Raw genomic sequence first — 14,188 nt, forward strand, 5'->3', positions numbered from 1 at the left:
AGTAGGTGGGTCCCACACTTTTCCTCTATGGCGTGGCCTCTTCTTCGCCTGGCTGCCGATTGCGGGGGTGGGCGGGGAATTGGGCTCCGGTCCCAAACGGCACCCCGGCGGCTCCTCGGCACTCCCCTGCTTTCGCCTTCCCTCACTTTTCTGCCCGAGTATACTCTTTGGGCCCCGGCGCGGGTCGGCAGGGTATCAGTGGGGGTTCCACTGTCTGCAGTGTCAGTTGGGGGATTGCGGCGGTGATTGGTGGGCTGGGCGGGCGATTGGGAGTGGAGGGATGCCGTGGTGGACGGTGGCGCGTCCCCTCATCTATTCCCTGAAGGCCGGTTAATAGGGATGCGGACTATCCGGGGAACCAACTTGGGTCCTAGGGTGATGACGGCGGCCCCCTTCCTGGAGCCGCGGGAGGAGGGACTGGCTGCGCTGGCTAACCCCCCTGATTGGTTGTGGGGCTTTCCCCATGCGGCATTTCCACTAGTCTGCAGGACGACACAAGTCTGATGGGATTCACGCATGACTTGGTGCAATTACACACACTCAAGTAGAGAAACTATCGGTGCCAGGTTTAGCGATCAGGCAGCATAGAATAGGATGTCAACGTATCCACACTTACAAGTGATTCACATTATACTGATTTTTACACCTCACATTGCTGATTTGTGTATGCTTCACCCAACATAATCACTTCTCTATCTGACCCTACCCCCCTCCTTTTTCTCCTCGGTCATCAGGCCCCCTACATGCTGTTAACCGGAAATACAATAAGCTAAAGATAGGACTATGTAGGTGTTGAATGTATTTCTTGTTGTTGTTTTTGTTTGTTCTCCTCGAAATACAATGAATAATCATCATAATGTGATATATCATACTCTCATGTGACACATTAAAACACTTCAGACCAATAGGACACTCAGATTAAGGTATCAAGTTGCTAAAAAGGGCAGGTTTATTAAAAGAAAAAAAGAAATGATGAATAGAGCTGGATATTTTTTCACTGAAAAAAGAGGACGGAGCCAATAGATAAGATACTGTACATAAATTAGCTTTTGCCCAATCAAAAGTTGATAATGACATAATGATAATGACACATAAATTAAGAAACGTCTGTATTTTATTTGGATATAATTTCACCACAGTGTCCCAGGATTTCGTACTTCAGACAAAATTAAAGATAAAACATTACCTACCAACATTTCACATCATATGAACAGAAGTGCAAACATTTTTGGGAAATACCTAAATAAACTTTGGCTTTGGAAGGATAGGAAGTATTTACAAATTGATGTGTGTGATGCTGGTTATCTGGAATGTAATTCATCACACGGATGATTCCTGAATGCAAATGGTCAGTGGGGGCTCCAATCAGAGTAACTTACGAGTAAATTACTTGTACATGCCAAGAGTAAGAGTTTGAGTGGATTTTGGATGTAACAATCTGAGACTTTCCAGGTTTTTATTGTTAGTCAAATTGACATGATATATTGGAATGCAAAGGGGTGAGAAAGTTTCCGATACAAGTTCCATGGGAAGTTAAACTGGTGAATTTTGGAAAAACAGTGGTACCACGACATACGACGACATGCTCGAAATACGCCGATTTTGGGCAGCGCCGCAGTTTCTTTATTTTGCCGAAAGACGGACGCACGCCTGATTTTCTGGTGAGAGAAATCAACAGTGGATCCAAAAAGGTTAGAAAAGGTGGAGAAAAAAAGAAAAGGTGACGCTTACCATTGAAATGAAGATGTGAATGATGGCAAAATATAAGCATGGTGTGTGCATCCATAAATTGGGTCGACAAAAGAGCCGTAGAATGTTGATCTCGGCCGGCGGTTCTCCTCCGTTTGCAAGTATTTATAGGTTAAGGTGACAATTCTTATTGTGGTAACATCGCCAAAGAAATCGCCAGCTTCGTCAGGTTTCTCATCATTTATTCCATCAACTTGCCTAGTGTCCGATGCTGTTGACGCCAGGATCGAAACAGAAAGTAAAATAGCGCTCTCTAGCTTACCGTCACGTTAACCCCTGCGGTGCGTTCAGGTACAGCAAAAACAGTCTGCCACATTAGAACCCAATTTGGAACATTATTACAGGTATTGTTATTATTATTATTGCTATTATTATATAATTGTTATTCTGATTTTTATTCATAATTTATTTGTTTTTTGCTCTTCGTAATTGCTATTTGCAATTGTAACAGCAGTATTTATGAAGGATTTAGTATAGGGTTTTGGGCAGTGGAACGGATTAATGGAATTATAATGTATTCTTATGGGAAAATCCTGCTCGACATACGACCATTTCAACTCACAAACAAGGTCTTGGAACAAATAAACTTCGTATGAAGAGGTACCACTGTGTTCATAATTGAAGAAATTGGAGAGATCATTAGCAATACTGTATGTTTAGAAATTGGATCAGCACTTGTAATGAAAACACTTCAAATTAAATATATTTTGCCAAGATGAAATAATTTCTGTATTTATGAGTTTCACCGTTTGATGATAACACCAATAACTGTCCTGCCACATCCTTTTCAGTCATTGGCGGGCCCATATGAAAGAGGACACTTTGGAAAAACTCCTCCAAAAATGACTTACTTGAAGTAGTTTTTGCGTAAACAAACCTTAAGATAAGACGGAGGCTGCAGTCACAGAGCCTGTTTTTTTCGGTCTCAGTTTTGGCATGTATATATACAACATTTCTTGTCAAACACAAGACTGCCAGATAAGAGCCAGGCGGGCGGTTAGCGCGACCCCGAGGGAGACGAGGCGACATGGGGGCCCGTGCAACCTTTGCATCTGCGCAGTACAGTGACCACATAACTCTTGAGCTTGAATGTTTGCAGAGACACGCCGCCCTCTCTAATCCCAGCAAAGCGATTGCAAGTGGCCACGGGGTGAGAGGGGAGCTCGTCTCTGCTGCGTGGCTGTTGTAAGCGCTGTGCTCAGATACACGCTCACACCAGAGTTGGCACAAGTACTTACAGTGCACCTAAAATCTATGAAAAATAAAAATATGTCTGCTAAATTTGACACACCATTGAGTAGTGTGCTTAAAAAAGTCTCCAAGTTTTCTCCAAGAGTTTTCTCTGCTCTCAAATGCTTTGACAGAATGAGAAGAAACTTGAAAAATGTACTTCACAAGGAATTCATAGGGACTGACAACATGTGTATAAATAATAGGGATTTCCCAATGCTGATTTTTTGACGACCGATCCGATTTTTTTCCAGATATTTTTTTGCCGATACTGATCCAACCCCCTATTCTTAGGGGCCATTTACTGTACATGGTGACGCTGCAACACCAAGACGCAATGAATGTATTGCGCATTGCCTCGTCTTTACATGGTGACGGCGAAAACGGAAGGCAAAGATGCAAACTTTTGATTCCGGCCTCTAAAGTGGAACGATTCGATTGCGGGGATTGCTCCGCAGCCATATTAATGGAACGCTCTCACTCTGATGATGTCAGCACTTGCACACATCACTTTGGGCATGCGCAGACCCTGCTAGTAAACATTCAAAACTGCAAACATGTTGGAACGTCAGCTTTAATTTTCTGTTTTTATAATATTTTTATATATTTTATGTTCATGTTTTTGTGCCTTTTGAAGCAAAAGAGAAAAAAAACCATTGCTTCGGTTCGGCGGGTATGGTGTCTTCCGGGCTGAGAAGGTTGTTGTCAAGAAAGTGTATCATTGGCTGACACCTTGTAAAACTGCACTGCCCCTTTGGGCCCAGCGTCGTTTTCACGCGGAATTGCGGAATCGTTTGAATGGCGACGGAACCAAGACGAAACCATGTGGATGCAACATGTGTCGTATTCTCGGAGCATCACTATGTGAACAGCCCCTTTGACTAGTAGGAATTATATAAAATACAGTATAATATAACCAGTAAATGGCAAATATTATCATTTGTATTAAAGTGAGCCCTGCTGTTAGTTTCTAAAGAGAGGTTGTCACACTCATGTTTGCCCAGTAGTTTAATTTACAGCAGCCAAGAAGCACGATGGTACTGACTGACACGCGACTACTAGATTGGATCAGATCTTGTGACCATATCCGATACACAAAAATAGCCGTATCAGGCGCCAATGCCATACTGAGTATTAGATTGGGACATCACTACTAAATAATAAACCTGAACGACATATCGTTTAAACATCGCCATCGCGATGTGCGCGTGCGCGATAGTCCCATCGCAAGCACGTGCGATAGTTTTAATTTTTTTAAATCCACATACGTCTTGCTTTCTGATCTGCGCACAGCCTCACACCCTCCCTCTCCCCTTTGTTCCTCTCAGTCACTGCGGCACTTGCTTATTAAAATTACATGGCTTTGATCTGGCCACAGAAGCAGACTTCAGACGGGCATCTGTCAATCATCGTTTAGCTTGTTAAACAGTTTCTGCAAGGAAGCAGCGCTGGAATGAATGTGTGTGTGTGTGTGTGTGGAGACGTTGGAGACATATAAATGCCAGAAGTGGTCATGAGGAGTTTGAAATTTCTACATGTCACTCTAACGGTCACAGCTAAGGTAGATAAACAGAAGCATTTAATAAAGCCAAGCATTTATCTACTACAGTACTTTATTCTTGTTCAAAAATGATTTGGTTGGACAGTTATGTTTAAAATTGATCATAATTATGAAATTTGAAGAGCTTTAAAACCATTTATTTATAAACATTTTTTAAAGCACTTTGGGGGGGAAAGTGAGAAAAAAACATGTCTTATATGTATCTCTTTCCAATGCAAAATCTGAATAAATACAATGAGCACAAAAACACACACACACAAAAAAAAATAAATTGGGGTGGGGGGGTGCGCTACTTCGCGGTTTTTCACTTATCACGGCGTGTTCTGGTCCCCATTAACCACGAAAAACGAGGGATCACTGTACACTGTGGTGATGGTGAGTCATCCAAAGTCTTTCCAAACAGCTATTCAAGTCATCTAGTGAAAATTTCTTTCAAAAAAAATATTATTTTTTTAATATCGCAATATAATATCGCAATATATCGCAAACCCCCCAAAAAATCGCAACCATAGTTTTTTTCCAATATCGTTCAGGCCTACTAAATAACCTTCATTTGAAAGATGATTGCTCAGCGTATTTAAAATATGAGAATTGTTAATTTTTTAAGACAACTGTAAACAGGGGCATTTCTTGAGCGGTATCAGCAGGGCTCACTTTAATTCAAAAAATAAGATTTGTCCTATTTGTTTGCATTAATTTCACTCGTCTAAATATATGTTTATCGGATCGATATTGGCAAAACATACAGTATCTTGAAAAAAATTGTCTTGGAAGTCAAAAAAATTAGCATCAAGACATCCTTACTAAACACTTTTTCTCACAACCTTAACTGACAACAGGTTCTGCATGAGCAAAAATATAGATAGATTAGCAAAGAATAATTTGAAAAAATAGACCTCATCTGCACAGGTTCTTTCATTAGACTGAGAACTTTTTAACATTTAATGGAACTTAGATCTCAGTCAATAAACATTCAACCACACTTGACTTTTCCTCTCAACTATGTCTTTTTAAATTATGTCTTACTAAATTTGAAAAAAGTAACAACAAGAAAGTACAGGTATCATTTTTCAAATGCTGTGAGTGTGAAAATAAATAAAGTACAGACACCTGTAAAATCTGTTGACTGACAGAGACGCACGCGCGAACACGCAGTAGCGTCAACATCTTGCCAATCTACACTCAGTGGGTGGCTTGTTGCGGTTGCGGCTGTTTAGCTTGGTGAGCTCTGGGTGCACGAAACATTGATGGGAAGCTCGGTATCGTGTGCCCTGCGGTGTGCTGGGAATTGGAGAAAGAGGGCGTCTGTTGAGTTTCAACCTAACGGTCATGCCACCCGTATCAAGAATCCTCACACACTCCTCAATTCCAGCCTTTCAGACCATGCCCCTGTCTCATGGCAGTCCACTAGAGGAGGCCCGAGAATTGAGACAGTTTCCTTGAAGAGCTGTGGCCATTAACCAGCCGGTCATAAATCCTACCAGCATAAATACTAATAACACATTAACCACATTTAAGTCAGCACTCTGAAACCACTGAAGACCTCACAACACACAACACAAACTAATCTAATCAAAGAAAAATTAAATATTTCAGCAATGCATCATTACGAAGCATCGAATGCAAGAGAATTTTCTACGGTATTTGTTCTTAAACACTTCACAACACGGATCACCTAAAATTGCTTAAGAGTGGTAAGACGAGTTGAGAAATGCGAGGCATTCCACTAAGCTCTTTTGTCTGTCATTGTTTTGCTTTTTTATTGTGTTAATGTGCTATTTGAGTTTTCTAAAAGATTTTAACTCAGCAAAATTGTGCAATTTTTCCTTCATAAAATTTGAGGAAATTCAATAGCATCAAATGTGGGAAAATGGCTAAAGAAGCCTTAACAACCACCCTTTATTTGAATGAACAGATTTCTAACCTTCATTTTTTTAAAATGAATGGATAATTTTCACAACCAGCCTGCCTCATTTAGCAGCTGATATGTGCAATACGATGTGTTGTTTAGCTGCTCTCTCAATGCTCACAAAGGCATACTTAACTTCAGACTGCAAGCATTTCTGAGCTGAGCATTTAAAAAATGTGTACTTAAAAAATGAAAGTGACTTGTACTGATATAGTTGCACATTTATCTGCACATTTTTAAGCACTTTACACTATCTCATATTCACCCATTCATGCACACATTTATACAACAATGCGGCTGATGCCATGCAAAGTGCTGCCAAACAACTGGGGGTGAATTAGGGTTCAGAGTCTTGCCCAAAGAAACTTGTGGGCAGTCGTAGCCAGTAATCAAACCACTGACACTTCGGTCCCAAACACCTCGAGCTACAAACTGCTCCACGGCCAAAGATTGGGATAAAATACAAATGTCATTTCTGAAATGTTTTTATACAGGGACAAATATGGTCAGAGTTTGTCTCCTGTAACAATCAAGGTCGACTGAGTTTGACTTCTGATTCGTCCAAAGTAGTTAATGCTTGGTGTATTGCTACATATTGGAGATTATTTTCAAAGAGATGAGGGTGACAACTCAAAGCCAAGCATTGAACTTGGTGGCCCTTCGCAAAAACGGTCTGACTTGCCCGCTGCTCTGGCCACAACTGAGGTGGGCATGACGGTCGCACCCACAGCGGTCCGAGTGGCAAACGCATGTCAACTGCCCGGGCAGGCTAAAAGGAATTTTGTTTTATGATTAAACTACACCACCTCTCAAAACCACCGCACACACAACTCATTACCTCTAATACCTCAATAAAAGGGAGGCCAACATCAACTTCTCGCATTGTGAGATTGGATTCGCCAAGCACGGCCGACGGCTACCCAGCTAAAATGTTCTAACGTGGCAGTTAGTGAGAAAGTTGAAAGTCAGGTAGTGTAGGCAGCCAGCCATGGGAGAGAGGATCAAAGTGGAGCCACGGAGTTAATGGATGCTGGAACTTTAAGCCCTGGAGTCTTCCTCCCCATTTTAATAAAGCAGCCACGGCCTCTAGCTGAGGGACGGGAGGCTTTTACGAGCATGTTTTCAAATTTTGACTTTTGGCAGCAGTCTGCTTTATTTTTCAATGATTTACTTTGATTAAATCGTTTAAATACTTCTCGGTCCGGCCTTGCTTTGCGACTAGCAACAAGAGACAAAGGAGAAGACGTTTTAGGATGATTCAGTGCAATTCATGACTGACATACGTGTACAGTACCCTTTAACACTCTAAACATCATTGGACATTTTTCCTTGCAGCAATATTTACTGGATGTGAATGTTTTCTTCCAAAAAACCTTGTTGACAGAGAGGGGAGTCAGCATTTTTTTCTCCCACCCCCTCTGTCAGTTCCAAAACATGCAAGCCACCGGCAAACAAAACCGCAGACACCCACTTACCTGCTCGGTCTGAGGCAAACTAAATATTTACCCATGGAAAAGGTGTGAATCGCTAATAGCAAAAGTTAATTACAATTTACGGCTCGTTATTGGTTTGATTTACTCATAGTGGCATCTGTGAAGTCATGTGGGGTGGGCTGGATTTTGGACAAAAAATTTGGCATTTTGGTACACAAAACAGCAGGTTTTGCTTTTTTGAAAAACAAAAATGTAGATATTTTCTTCCCTAAAATGTAAATAGTCTAACGTGTCTTAATGCCATATATGTTTAAATATATTACTTTCAATTCTTTGTTTGTATGTCCTGCTTCTATGTGTGTGTTCAAGTTAGGACTGAGCGATTTGGTCGTTTTTTTTCATCATATCCTCCAATCTCGATACTTTTCATGATTCTTTCAAACATGCTTTTTATGTTGTATTTAGAACTGAACACAAGGGTGTTTCAATGTACATTAGCTTTGAGATAGCAATGTATTTCAGTGCACAATCTGTGTAATGTTCTCTGTTGTGTGTGTTTAGCTTTACAATCATCTCACCTAGTGTGTACCGCTTAAAAACCATCAACAATGGCCTATTCTTGACTTTCAAACATCTGCCAAACTTGTCATTTTGCATCTACATACGCAAACAGTCGATTAAATTTGACAAGGCTGATCACAGTCCTTGCAGGATCATAATCATTGCAAAAACACAGGATTTCAGGTTTCAGAGTTTGGCCAAGCAACACCCTCTATATCAGGGGTGGCAAACCCTGGTCCTCGAGAGCCGCAATCCAGCTTGTTTTCCATGTCTCCCTCCTCCAAAACACATGAATCAAATTATAGGATTGTTATCAGGCCACTGCAGAGCTTGCTGATGAGCTGATCATTTGATTCAGGTGTGTTAAAGGAGGGAGACATGGAAAACAAGATGGGTTGCGGCTCTCGAGGACCAGGGTTGGCCACCCCTGCTCTATATCATCAAATTTCACTTAATGCAGATGGTTCACTTGAGTGTTTGTTCCAGGTTGAGCACTGACTGACCTGCAGCAGTAGCCTCTCAAAGGCCAGGCAGGCGTCCCAGCGGGGAAGAAGTGGGTGTCGGAGGGTCTGCGCCGTGGCCAGTCCCAGCTGGAGCACCCCGCAGTGACTCTCTAGCGCCCTCGCGTCACCTCGGAACGGCCGCGCATAAGAGCACAGCTGCTCGGGGGTCACGCGGCCTTGAGAGGGGATGGAGAAGATGGCGTTATCGTTGCAACATATACATACCCTGCAACAGTGTGGATTAAAAATAAACAAGGAGGCACAACGATGGAAAGGACACACAAATCGGGTAATGCATCCTGATGGGAAAAGCGGAATGTGGTAACAGTACAAATAGACAAGAGGGGGTGAGCGACACCCCGGGCAAAAGCAAGTCAACACAATGCTGAGGTGCATTAATAAGACTGTGACTAATATGTGTGAGGCCGAGCCGCGTTCAGATTATTTACAGAGAGTCCCGTGAAGACGCGCAACGATGCGGCAAGGGAAACACAAGGGGATGGACGGTGGGGCCAGGAGGTAAGGGGACGGGGGCACGCATTAGCTCCCCCGTAACGACCACGTCTTCATGTTGATGCTCTCAACAAGCACCAGATGTGGGAGTATATCCTGTTGGACTCGGGCGGCTAGTGTTTTCTTTAGCGGGGCCAAACACATGACTCGAGCAGCACCAGGACACATCAATGAGAGAGCCTTCCAGAATGCTGAATAGATACAGGATTCATACAACTGTTTTGGCTACCATTTCGATTAGTCATTTTGACCTTACACAGAAATCCTCCACTTACAGTAACTGTGCCTCACCAGTGACTCGATAAAATCTTTTCGTTTTTGTGCTCTTTTTTTTTTTATTTTTTTTAAATTGCCTCAAGATGCTACCTGGGAGAAGCTAGGTTTTTCCTGGGTTCTTAGTAGGGCTGCAGCTATCGAATATTTTAGTAATCGAGTAATCGACTGAAAATCCTATTGATTAATCGAGTAATCGGATAAAACACATTTTTTTAGGTAAAGAGCAATTATAAATTTAAATGAGAAAAAAAGACATTTCATCTAATATTGAACCATTTTCAGTCAATCAATGTCTTTATTTTTGATGTACATTGTTGAAAACAGCCAACAACTGCCTCTCAGATGTGACTAGAATAAAAAAAAAACAAAAAAAAAACAATTAACTGCTTTCACTCCGAAAACGTTGAGATCTTATAAATTCGATATAATCGAAATTCGAGTAATCGACTGAAAATCCTATTGATTAATCGAGTAATCGGATAAAACACATTTTTTTAGGTAAAGAGCAATTATAAATTTAAATGAGAAAAAAAGACATTTCATCTAATATTGAACCATTTTCAGTCAATCAATGTCTTTATTTTTGATGTACATTGTTGAAAACAGCCAACAACTGCCTCTCAGATGTGACTAGAATAAAAAAAAACAAAAAAAACAATTAACTGCTTTCACTCCGAAAACGTTGAGATCTTATAAAAAATATATATATATATTTCTTACCTAACAATGCCATTACGCTTGATAACACACACCACTTAAATGTTTTTCCCACGTGTTTCAATTGAATTTCTATTTGTGTCAAGCCATTTTTAAGTTCTAGTTAAGTTTTAAGTTAGTCTAAACTGTAAGTCCTGATAGGATTTTGAGTTTTTGCAGTGTTCAAAATAAATGTATTGTAACATATCAGGTTATAATATGGCGGGGATATTTGCATGCGTTCCTGAATGCACCGCGTGACGTGCGGGGGTGAGGGAGGTGCGGGAGAGCGAGAGACGTGCCTTCCAGTTGTTGTTGTCGTTTCACAGTTCCCAAAAAAGAAATAATTGCAACCTAATGAAGCGGGTGACTCTATGATACCTGCTGCACTGGAGCATATTAGGGGCCAGTGCTACTTGGTGTTTTATCCAGCAATGACTACTGTGCTAAAATTGACAGTTAGCTTTATCATATTTTCATTTTACACCCTCATCACTCTACAGCGCTATGTTTCATAGATTAAATAAAGCCTGTATGTAAGACACATTACCCACCCATCGACAGTGGTCTTAATAGAAACCTAGCCCTCCGCAGGGCTAACGTTTACGCACATGAGCGAGTGACAGTAACGTTAATCTTATTAGCGCTGAGAAGTGTACTGCTTTAAGATGGCGGCTGTTTACTAACACCGCTGACTCTGTCATTTCGCATCTAGTTTAACATACATGTGATATCTATGAGACGCACCAGATGCTACCTGCTGCCACCGCATCATGCGGGCTAGTTTTTAGTAACGACGGCGTAGTTTGTAGCGGCTGTCGGCTGCAGAAAGTTTTTTTTTTTTAAATATATTTTTTATTGCTTCTTCCTCTACGCACGTGACATCAGCGCGTTGTCCCGCATTAAAAGTAGTCCGGGCAAAATGTGATGCTCAGAGCTGGCAAAATTAAACGATTCCTCGAGGTGAATAAAATTACTCGGATCAGTTTTTAAACTCAAGTTGCTCGAGTATTCGTTTCAGCTCTAGTTCTTAGTGAAAGTGACTTGCAAATATAGTACAAACGACCTTTCATTTTTCAAAATCCTATTATCTGACATATGTATTTGAGGGTAATTACTTTAATGTGAGTTTGAAAAAGAAACAGTTATGTTTTTTTGCCAAAGTACGTTTACAATTTAAATGATTAACTCCAGGCATTATCAATGCCACATTTTCCATATTGCCAAGCTGTTTTAGATCGTTTTGATGTATCTTTCAAGAATCCTGGAATAATGTTATTCTATAATAATATTAGGTGGAAGAGTAGAACCTTTTCTCACACCTTTATTTTAACTTTAGTAACCATCAACAAACATTGGTTGGTTCAACAAGAACACCCATTTTTTCACCAGAAGCAGAGAAAACAACAATAAACATTAGTGATAAGAAACTAGCTAAAAACTTAAATTTGAGCGTTTTCGATATCTGGCCAAAAATAAAACATCTGGCCTCGATGTGACAATATTTTCATAGTTTATTTATTTATTTATTTTTTTTAATTCCTAACTTTTGAGCATTCTTAACTAAACCGCTAACAAAAAAAAGCAGCACCAAGACATTTAAATTCTCTCTCAAACGGATAGAGGAGTCATCCTGTATGTTGTGAACGTGGTGCCAGGAAAGAATTAAAGATGATCTTATAAATCATGTGAAGAAGGCGTCTTTAGTGAAAACTAGTGATTAGTGTCTATAAGCAGTTTTCTAACCACATCAGTTCAGTTACTTTTTTTTTTTTTTTTTTTTTTTTTTTGAATGTCAGGCACCTGTGGGAAACTGAAATACATATCATTTTTGATTACGCGGGCAAAAGAGAATACTTTAATTTCCCAGAACTGAATAAGATAATAATTACAAAACTAAATTCTTTGACAGCAAACTGACGGAGAAACACTTTCCAATGAAATAATCAGTATGTTTTGAAGCCAAACATGAGTATCTACAAAAGGTAAGGTCAAGTTTCGTGTAGAAATTAAAGCATTTCACATAATAAGCTTCAGTGCGGGAGCCTGAAAAGCTCTTTTGTGAACATATCCCGCCATAAAAAAAAAACTGGCAACGTAACCCTCTCGGCTTCACCGGCCTTGATGTGCCAACCATAATTCAAGCACAGAAATGCATCCAGTGCCAAGGCCAAGCAAAACTCCAATGACTAATGGACGACTAAAATGGCGTGCTGTGTGTTGAATGGAATCAACGGCAAGTCTCTTACCCACGTGAGCAAAAGCCTGTTCTCAATATCAAAGACCTTGGATTGAACCGTTGTTCTTATCTGTGCTAATGAACGCTCCGTGGCGAGTCATTCCAGGACAAAGCAAAAGAAAAGTATAATGGTTTTAGAAAAACAGAACCGGAGAAAGTGGGATTGCATGGAGTACCTTGCTTGCAAGTGAGTTCACACTTAGCTTCCCTCTTTCTCTCAAATGGCCACATGTGATATGAGTCGACTACTACGCCCTAAGAGCAAATAAACAAGGTCCTTTTACACCTTTTTGCAAGAAACAGAAGTTAAATATAACACTTTTTTTCACAAAACTAATAATGTTACCAGTTTTTTTTTTTTTTTAATCTAGTGAGTTAATACAGCCGTGTGTTGAAATTAAGAGTCTAAATCGTAGCGCTGTCCCGACTACTCGACATAATCAATGACGTAAATGCGTTGACGAGCGCAACATCCCGTAGACAGTTAATGAAGGATTAAAAAAATGTATGTGTGGAAAGTTGAGTGTGTCGGATGCTCGCTATGCAAGCGGGGAAAGCGGCACAAAGCCAAAAAAGCGCACCAGAGTGGCCAAAATATTGACTTATTTCAACGAAACAAAGGAGAGTACACTGTTGTGTCCTGTCTCTTCCATGCCAAGATTGGCTGCACGTCAGCAGTGAATGAACACCTAAAGCGCCGTCACATAGTTGTAATTTTGGAAGACGACAGGAGACAACAAGCTGGCAGATCACAAGTCCATCTAGCTAACTACTGGCATGTTTTATTGTAGTTGCTAAGCCTGTCGCGATACGCAACAAGTCCATTTATTGCACAGTAAATAAAAATGAGGGCGGTAACTTTCACGGCTGCGTTTTATCGCCGCGTGCGTGCATACATTTGTGTGTGCATGTTGATAGCATATAAGACTCCAGTTCCTGTCACAGATGTTTATTGGTCATTAACGCGCCATAGAAAGAAAAGTTCATACATACAAAATAAGGAAACATCTATATTAAACACCGTAAACGTTAGCATTGCTATATTGGGGATAATGGGGGGAAAAAAGACAACCTACTTTAGCATGCTATAAAACATTGGCAGTCTTCTCCAAATTGCAAACCTGCAGTTGAAAGGTGACACTTCAAAAATGAAAAATTGCTGGTTAACAGCATTTGCAAACGAAAAAAAAAAAAAAAAATCTATTACTTACACTACATGCAATGATGAAAAGTGTTTTTGTTGCGGAGTGTAAAGCTTTCGGTTAGCGGTTTCGCAAAGGTACTTCCGGTGAACATTTCAAAATAAAACAATGTCATCTTCGTCATATAAATAACGATTTCTGGAGTTAATCCCACATATTTCAGAATTCAGATTCTACCCAAAGAATAGCTTTAAAATGACACCCTTTACGAAAAATCTGATTGGCAATGAATAATTATTATAATTATTATAACACTTTCATACATAGTAGTATAATATAATATGAATGCTAGATATATTTTTTAAAGAACTGTTTT

At 40.3% G+C, this 14,188-nt stretch overlaps 1 protein-coding gene across 1 annotated transcript in view; it reads right to left on the minus strand.

Moving 5' to 3' along the window:
• The window catches only part of scfd2 (sec1 family domain containing 2), a 186,789-nt gene that overhangs the window by 136,162 nt on the left and 36,439 nt on the right, over positions 1–14,188 (minus strand). The window contains exon 5 of the mRNA XM_057840985.1: positions 8,947–9,122. Within this exon, the coding sequence (XP_057696968.1) occupies positions 8,947–9,122 (176 nt within the window). The remainder of the gene's footprint in view (positions 1–8,946; positions 9,123–14,188) is intronic.

The sequence above is a fragment of the Corythoichthys intestinalis genome, chromosome 7 (genome assembly GCF_030265065.1).
Source record: "Corythoichthys intestinalis isolate RoL2023-P3 chromosome 7, ASM3026506v1, whole genome shotgun sequence".
Lineage (NCBI taxonomy): Eukaryota > Metazoa > Chordata > Actinopteri > Syngnathiformes > Syngnathidae > Corythoichthys > Corythoichthys intestinalis.